General features: G+C 31.8%; 1 protein-coding gene across 1 annotated transcript; it reads left to right on the top strand.

Moving 5' to 3' along the window:
- Positions 1-444: 444 nt before the first annotated feature.
- LOC143083382 (uncharacterized) lies at positions 445-8,334 on the top strand. The gene is made up of 2 exons (XM_076259638.1): positions 445-513; positions 6,605-8,334. The coding sequence occupies exon 2, from the start codon at positions 6,616-6,618 to the stop codon at positions 8,305-8,307; it is 1,692 nt and encodes a 563-aa protein (XP_076115753.1). The 5' UTR covers positions 445-513; positions 6,605-6,615; the 3' UTR covers positions 8,308-8,334.
- Positions 8,335-9,845: the final 1,511 nt, after the last annotated feature.

Below are 9,845 nucleotides of genomic sequence, written 5' to 3'. Positions count from 1 at the left end.
GAGCATCGGTTGTACGGTTCATAAGAAATTTCACGGAAACAGCTTACTTGCAATTTTTCAATCCATATTTCTTTGTTGATTAAAAATCATTAATTTGAGGATCAAGGACCAAAGTTCCCGCACGTTACAGACGAAAACAGTCATTCCTGAATTTAATTTATGTAATCAGTTTTTCAACTCGCTCAATTTTTTCAAAATGTAATACTATAAGGTATGAGAAATTTGCATTCAGAACAATTATTTCCATCAAAATGGGGATCATTCTATTAAAAAAAAAAAGTTCCCTAACCATGATAACTACGTTTAAAAACCATTTGTACAAAAGGTGTTGAACAGAAACGACTCATATGATGTTGAGCTGGAACGACACAAAGTGCTATTGAGTGTCTTTATAAATTGAAACTTTCCTCAATTAATTAGTTCCGTATTACACATTATACAGTCACAGTCACGTGAATATTCATCAACTTCCTGATTAATCAGACGGAGATGAAAAATAGTCCACATTAAAACGTAAGTTTTTGATTCTAGTCGATACTTCCAAGATTAAGTCTATGTTACTTCTCACATTACCATATTCACTCTTGCGTATCAATGACTTTAGTACAGGAAATAAAAAAAAAATAGACATTCAACTTTCGTTTCAATGCAAAATATAAGTTTTCCCAAAATATAGAGATAAGGAACTTTATTTGTGTGTTCATGATGTATGAACATACCACCTTGCATTTCATCTTTTTGGTTCCGTATGTTATCTGTTTCAAGGCAGAATTTCTGTCCCAACGCAACATACCGAGCTCTTTCTAATGCCAATCAAAATTATCAAACCGGAGGATGCCTGGTATATGTTTCCAAATTCATAATTTATTTTAAGGGCACTAGCTGTCAAATTCATGTTCACCGATTTGACTCAAATTCATATTAGATTTATAAACAATGTTGTTGAATTTAAAAAAAGAGTGAAAAAGGCATTTATTCTCGTTAATATTAAATGATTACAAGCTTCAACTAGTAACAAATATACCAATTGGTACAGGAACTATTGTTTCTGATAATTAATAAAAGTATGGTCCAGTATGGAACAGAACGTTGCGTTTTGTAATAGATAATTTGCGCTTTCCTTTTAATAGACATTTGCACTAATCAATAATACATATAAAAAAGAAGATGTGGTATGATTGCCAATGAGACAACTATCCACAAAAGACCAAAATGACACAGGTACATTTGCGTGTTATCAAGTTGCCATAAATTGAAAATTAAGTTAATATTACGAATACACAAAACAACTATATCGTATATGACGGTAAAGCATGCTGACAGGAAGCTAGATAACAAATTTGAGGTAACTACTTGTCACAATTTCCTAATTAACAGCCCTTTATCAATATTGAACAAACATGATGAAGTACGTAACGTGTGAATGTACATAACAATCAATACATTATAGCTTTCAAAGTAAAGAATAAGTGTTCACTTATATGCATATATGCCCAATTTAAGAATCAAAATTTTATCGCTTGCAAATGCAATGATCCTTATTAAACAACAGTGAAATTTGATTTCCATCTGATACATTTAATCACCAGATACAATCTTATGGTAAAACATCTGCACATATCCGTTTAAGATTTCAGATATATTTTTATCTTTGAAGTGTCATCCATTTATTATTAAAATATAAAAATGTAATAACTATACCTATGTGTGCAATCTTAGTATATTTGGTACATTTCTGAAGTTAATTATAACTTATATTGATAATCGAACTTTTTTGTTTCTCATTCTGAAAAGAAACAACTTTCTATAAGTGTATATATTTTGATAAGGAAGTTTTACATGAATAATTGTTTTTTCATTCATAAAAACCTTTAGTCGAAAACTCAAAAGCAAACTTTAAACTTACGGTCATTATATATAAAAAAAAATAACCTCTTGATTTTTTTCTTTTATTTCCAGCGCAAAATTACAAAAATTCCGAACTCAAATAAAATTCAAAACGGTAAAAAGTCGATCCTTAAACAAATGACAAAATCAAATACTGAATAAAATTGAGAAAGGAAATGGGGAATGTGTCAAAACGACAACAACCCGACCATGGAACAGACAACAGCCGAAGGCCACCAATGGGTCTTCAATGTAGCGAGAAACTCTCGCACCCGTAGGTGCTTTCCAGCTGGCCTCTTAAAAAATATGTACACTAATACAGTGATAATGGACCGGTGCATTACGTTTGCGCGCATTATCATTACATTTGCGCACAAAAACCATTACGTTTGCGCGCAGCTTTCCATTACATTTGCGCGCATTTTTTTGGCAGGTAAACTCAGGTAAACTCAGGTAAAATACAGGTAATAAGGCTTATTTATCGATTAATTTGTTCAATTATTTATAAGTATCGGTACCCCTTCCGTTAGTCTTAGTACATGTATGTTGTCTCTTTGACACATTCCCCATTTCCATTATTAATGTTATCATAAGTCACATATTTTGAAAGTATTCAATCAGTAAGATTTCAGGGAAAATACAGGTAATAATGCTTATTTATCTATTAATTTGTTCAATTATTTACAAGTATCAGTACCCCTTCCTTTAGTATAAGTCTCATAAGGCAGGGAAAAAAGAGATAAAACCGCAGATTTTTTTCGATTTTCAGACTCAATTCAATAAGTCAAAGGTGTATGTAGAATTCAATATGAACAGTATATAATTTGACTGATAAGCAAACTATTTTTAAAAATTAATAATTATTTATAACTTAATATAATTTTTATTTATATTTTTACCTGAGATTACCTGTAAAATAAATGCGCGCAAATGTAATCAAAAGCTGCGCGCAAACGTTAAATATTTTAATCCCCAAATGCTCGCAAACGTAGTGCGCCCTAATGGACGTCATACTAAACTCCGAATTATACACAAGAAACTCAAATTAAAAATCGTACAAGACTAACAAAGGCCAGAGGCTCCTGAATTGGGACAGGCGCACTTGCGGCCGGATTAAAACTATTTATGAGATCTCAACCCTCCCCTATATCTCTAGCCAATGTAGAAAAGTAAAAGCATAACAATACGTAAATTAAAATTCAGTTCAAGAGAAGTCCGAGTCCGATGTCAGAAGATGTAATAAAAGGAAATAATTAAAATGGCAAGAATACATACATACAACTATATACTAGACCTCAATTGAACTGATTGAAAGATTATGTTTTCATCATATGAATATCAGGCACAATCCCTCCAGTTAGGGGTTTAGTATCATACTATCATAAAATATATAAGAATAACATAACCCGTGTCATGCCAAAAACTGTTATTTTAAAATAAATGTGTTAAGTTCCGATATTATCAAATGGGTAACAACTATTACAAATGTATTATATTCTTGACTTCGTAAAGACATTTACTTATGTAGAAAATGGTGGTTTTGAACCTCTTTATTGACAGATGCATAAAATTGTATGAAAACCACCAATTCCTTCAATTTTTAAAATGAATAAGTTTTTTTCTTTAAAAAAACACACTTAAACAATCTCAATTCATACCAAATGAATTAGACGGCTGTGTTAACCCCCTCCAATAAAAACTCTGATGAGTATTTTTAAATGTATTTTGTATTTTAAAATAATAGATTTTAAAGAATTTGAAAAGTATGGTAAAACAATCAAACAACCACATGAATTACATTCATTTGATTCCATCAACTCAGTTACACCCTTTGTATAACTTATTGTTGTGTAGAGATCTACTGTTCTATTGTTCATATCAATCATTACAGTACAAACAACAATAACTTGTGAGTAGGCATCTCAAATACTTTTTGTATCTACAACTTCAGACCGGATTTTACCAATTTAATCTTTACAAAATTTAAACTGTACCACTTTTAACATTTTAAAATTTCTGAAAAGTAAGTTAATTGATGAAGTTCAGATTTCCGGTGATGATATCCTATGATAAGTGTTCATTTCTTGTTTTCATAATTCTGATACGAAAACAAAAAAAGTTTATTATTTCATTGTGGTCTTGCCTTTATGTTTCATACGAATTGATTTTCTACAGTTCAAAGTTCATTTGTAGCATTTTCTTATGTAATCGTTTTCGTAATGTGACATGCGTATGGCTCAATTAACACCTTTAAATTTGATGGTCGTTATATTGTTGCTCATTCGATCTCGATTTAATTCGTGTCATCAAACCGATTAATTGCGTGCAACAACTAAAATGTTTACTTTGCATTTTTCTTCAATCAAAACTATTTGTAAGCAAAGATGAATCTGTTTTTCTATTTCTTTTTAAATTTACTATAATTATGAATGTTATTTGTATTGAAAAACTAACACGTGAGTGAAAATGAACAGCTTATTTTGCATAACAGAATATGACTAATTTTACGTATTATCGTTTCTGAATTCTTCAATTTTTCTTCTTCAGAAAACACGAATTTAAGAACCTACGAACATGTAACTTTTGCACAGACCGTTAACATTGATACCGACGGATAAAAGTAATTTCCTAATACGTGTTTAATTGGCAAAATAATAATGTAATATGAGTGATACATGTTTTGTCCTAATGATTATAATATATTCCTTATTTTTTGCTTACAGTGGTTAGCCATCAATCATGTCAATAGCACATACAATTCTTACGTGAAAAGACTCTCTATAATAACCCCTCATCCTTATCATTTTCTTTTCCTCTTGGTGGTTTTTCTTAGTTATGTTTTCACCACCTCTTTCACTAAACATACTTTAATTCTATATATAAGAGATAATAATAAATATTAAAAAATAACAACATTTGTTGAGAAAATCAAGGTTCGAGATTTCATTGGTTTTTTTTCTTCAAAACATTCGATTTATGTGCTCCATTTGTCTATTTGAATTGTAAACAAAAAGTTCTCAATTAGTACCAATTTTTAAGAAAAACAGGTTTACTGAGTTATAAAGTTATATCCCTATTCACTGTCATTTTCCCTGCTTACATTAACACATTGTTGGGCCATGTTTGGTTTTGCATGGTAAAGTTTAGACACGGACGGTTAAGTTCTTTACATAAATACATACATAGTAAAACTGCAGATTCGAAAAGTCAATCCAATTCAATAATCTCTACAAATTAATAAAGGAAAACCATGTAACCAAAAGTTGAATAACAAAAATACTGGACTCCAAGGAAAATTCAAATCGGAAAGTCCCCTTTTACATGTTATAAAATGGCAAAATTAAAAGCTTAAACGCATCAAAATAACGGAAAACAACTGCCACACTCCCGTCTTCGCACAGGTATTTTTTCATGTAAAAATTCCATTAATCCTTTATCAACAAGGATGAGGCTGCATATTTACACATTTCACCTTTACATGACCTTGCGGACTGCTTTTTACATCACAACTAGATGGACGGGGGAAGTTCATATTTCGCAATACCAGTCGATCATTAACTAGCTCTGGAAAATATCAAATACTTAAAAGGGAGTTAAAACACTTCAATAGTGATTTTAACATTTTGCTTTGTTGTAGCTTATGTCATAACACAAAAGACATTAAGTGCGACAAAGATGACCAACACACCAATATATTTACAGAAATGCTTTTTCGGTTAAAACCTTGAACAAACTCCCTATAATATATAATGCATTTACTACTTTTGAATTCTTTGCAAACAAAATGATAGACGAAACTGTAAAAGGCAATAATGATCTGCTAAACAAATTATCTTCAAAATTTTGTGTATATCTTAAACCATCATCTGACTCATTTCAAGTGTAATTGTCCTTTATTGATGATATTGGTATAAAACAAAAAAATGGTCCTTATCATCACTTGTTTACTGTAACTTCGGTACGAGAGTACTCTCACAGTTTTATTGAATTCGTGCTCCAAAAGATCAATTTTACCAGCGTATTGATTCGTGATAAATTCTGATACAATCAAGATTATATGTCAGTTCGAATACCAAATGTCAAGATACGATACAAATCATTGAACATGGATATTAGTTATCCGAAATATTTAATATTTGTTCATTATTATTTTTTTTATGTTATACCTTTTTAGTTTTTAGACTTGCTTACTATATATTATATTTTGCAGCTTACTGTATCATATTTGTATGATAAATTGCCATCAAGATTAATCGTAGGCTATTATTGCGACATTTAATATTTCATACTGTATATACTTTAAATTATATAATAATAATTACATTAGATGTAAGTTTCATTATAATACGTTATTCTGATTGGCTAACATGTTATTCCGTAAACAATTGCATCAGACAATAACATTTATCATGCATGATAACACGAGGTCCCACAAAAAAGTGCACAGGTGAATTAAATAAAACTGGATAAAAATCGTGTTTTCATGATTTTAGCTAAAGAAATGTAATTATAAGTATTGAATACTTCTTTTTGAAACTTTATAGGGTTGTAAAAGCGTTGACCGTGCGTACATTTTTAGAATGAAGCGCTTCCGCGCTTCATACAAAATGTACTTCGGTCAACGCTTTTACCACCCAATAAATTTACAAAAAGAAGCATTCAATTCTTAAATACAATGATCATTATAATTGATTATATGGTATTGATTTGTTTTTAGTCTCGTGTTTCATGGCGACTTCTCCTCAAAGCTGTGGTGTTTGTGATCTCCGACTGATAACCAAGCCGTGCGTTGTTTGGTGTACAGAATGTGATGAAGGATTATGTAAGGAATGTCATGAACACCATAGTTTGTCCAAGGCGTCGAGGAGCCATAGTGTGATACCATTTACCGATTACCAAAAATTACCAAGCGATGTACTGAAGATCACTCAATACTGTAACGAACACAATAAAAAGTTTGAAATGTTTTGCCAGAAACATGAACGTCATTGCTGCAGCAAATGTATAGTAGATTCACATAAAGAATGTCGGGATATCGTCGATTTAGATGACGTTATTAAGAATTACGAAACACCCAATGCCCTGTCTGAAATTGAGAAAACATATGTTGAAGTGGCAGCAAATCTACAAAAAATTTGCAAGCATCAACAGGACAATAGGTCGACTTTGAAAGAAAAAAGAAAGGAAATTGAGAAAGAAATTAAGAAGACTAGAATGGAGATCAACAATCATCTCGACAAACTACAAGAAGATTTAATGAAACAGTTATATGCGATCGAGGAAAAAGAAAACTTGAAAATTGGTCAGTTATTGTCAGCATTAGAAAAGAAAGAAAAAGAAGTAGCAGATTGTCAGAGAAACATAACGAACATCAAACAACATGCAACAAACCTTCAGATGTTCCTTTCAGTGAAACAAATCGAAGAAGACGTCTCTAGCAAAGATAAATTCCTGCACTCATTATTTGAAGGTGAGGATTTGAACGAGCATTTTTTGGAATTTGAAATAAATGGAGTTTTTCAGAAGATCATGTTTGATATTAAAAGTTTTGGAGAAGTGCATATTAAAGAACAACCTGCCGATATTGTTCTAAGCAGAAAGAAAACTAAAGAAGCCCAGATAATAGTACCGATCGTTCAAACAAGATCTATTGAAAACATTAAAATGAAGATACACAAGAAAATAAACCTGCAAGGGAGATGGATTTATGGATGTTGTATGCTGCCAGATGGTAGATTCGTGTTTACTTACAACCATGAAGGGAAGGTAAGAGTATTCAACGATCAAGGATCAAAAGAATTTGAGATGAAGATACCATGTGGAGCGTTTGATATAGTATACATCAGTAATGACAATACATTGGTTGTTACATCCGGCGAATCAGATAAGCAATATCTGACCATTATAGATCTGGAGAGGAAACAAATTAAGAAAACAATTTCACTGAGTTCGGATAACTATGGCATAGTATTGAAGGACGATCAACTGATTTATTCCGCCTTCAACAAAGGTATAAGAATGATAAATCTGTACGACGAGACTTTAAGCGACATAGTCCGAGAAGAAATGGCCAGTGAAGGTTACATTGCCACATTTAAAGACAACATTTATCATACACACAGACTCAATCACACTGTGACATGTTATAACTTACAAGGTGAAATACAATGGACATTCAAAAATGAAGACGTTCTGAAAAATCCCCTTGGTATTGATGTAGATAGTGATGGTTATTTGTACGTGGCGGGGATTCATTCGAATAATGTGGTTGTTATCTCCAATGATGGACAAATGTATCGCGAGCTATTAACACGAGGTATTGATTTTCGATATCCTATCGCACTTCGTTATTATGAACATAAGAAGCAATTGCTAGTGGCAAATATTCATGATGAAGCTCGCCTGTTTGATTTAATTTAAAATGTTTAGATTAAAAAATTATCTCTTTTTGGTCATCATTCGATATGATGCCGCATTGCATTTCATCCGTTTCTTTTTCCCCCAGCGTAATGCTAAGTATCATATGCAAATGTGGAAATATATAGACTATGGAATCTTTTATATGTAAAAAATAGAGTTTTAGTTTTGTTTGTGAAACATTCAAGTATGGCTGAACTTATTAAATTTGTATTCAAGGTAGATGTTACATATTTACAGGTTTTGGATGATTTGAGAAACATTGGATCTACAGTATTAACTTTGGAAAAAGGCTCCCCATTATAACTCTATGATAAAAACCTTACAATAGCATTTCAGTTCTTAAAATGGTAGATCAAACACAATAAGACTTTAATGTTATATGTCATATACCAACGTGATATAAGTTTTTGGAATTAAAAAAATAGTAATGGGAACAATTGAAACAGCAAAAATTAAAAACAATATTCGAAATGCTCCAAACTTACTGAAACTTTTATGTAGAAAGTAAATTAACGGAAATATCGAACTCCGGGGAGAATAGAAAAATAAAAAAAATGAGATACAGGAATGCAGAGCATTGAGGACCAAAATTCCGAAAAGTTTTGTCAAATACAGATACTGTAACCAAATCCTGATCGAGGTAGAAAAGCCTTAGTAGTTCAAAAATTTAACTACAAGTACTCCTAGATTAGTACTTAGTGCCTTTTTGTTTTTAAGGTATACAAGTACCCGAACATGTCCACTCTGAGTTCTGTTAGATATATTTTCTATTTGTATCCATCTGGTTAGTTAAATCATTTTCAATTCTTTCTCATGTTGTACTGTTACACGATTGTCTCAGGTTAAGGGAGGGTTGGGATCCCGCTTACATGTTTAACACCGCCATATTCTGTATGTATGTACCTGTCCCAAGTGTCAGGAGCCTGTAATTCAGTGATTGTCGCTTGTTGATGTGTTACATATTTGTTTTTCGTTAATTTTTGGTACATAAACTTGAACGTTAGTTTTCTCGTTTGATTTGTTTTACAATAGTTATGAAAGGTACCAGGATTATAATTTAGTACGTCGGAACGGTGAGCTTAAGCCATCACTTGGCGTCCGTCGTCGTCCGTCGTCGTCGTCGTCGTCTGTCTGTTGTAACCATTTTCAAACATTTCCTCAGAAACTACTGACCCAATTCCAACAAAACATACACTGAATGATCCTTAGGGTATCTAGAATACAGTTTGTGTTTTATTTCCTGTTTCGTCAAAAACATGGCCGCCATGGGTAAAAATAGAACATACGGATAAAATGCAGTTTTTGGCTTATATCTCAAAAACCAAAGCAGTTAGAGCAAATCTGACATGGGGTTAAAGTGTCCATAAGGTAATGTTCTATCAGCCCTGAAATTTTCAGATGGATCTAATAACCCATTATTGGGTTGCTGTCACTAAATTGGTAATTTTAAGGAAATTTTACAGTTTTGGGTTATCATCTTGAATAGTATTAATGATAAAGATTAACTGTAAACAGCAAATATGTTCAGCAAAGTAAGA

This window comes from Mytilus galloprovincialis, chromosome 7 (assembly GCF_965363235.1).
Source record: "Mytilus galloprovincialis chromosome 7, xbMytGall1.hap1.1, whole genome shotgun sequence".
NCBI lineage: Eukaryota > Metazoa > Mollusca > Bivalvia > Mytilida > Mytilidae > Mytilus > Mytilus galloprovincialis.
The sequence above is the reverse complement of the archived record's forward strand: the minus strand, read 5'-3'. Positions and strand labels throughout refer to the sequence as shown.

Bases quoted from the DNA above. Each gene is read 5' to 3' on its own strand.
- LOC143083382 (XM_076259638.1), top strand. From the start codon at position 6,616: ATGGCGACTTCTCCTCAAAGCTGTGGTGTTTGTGATCTCCGACTGATA.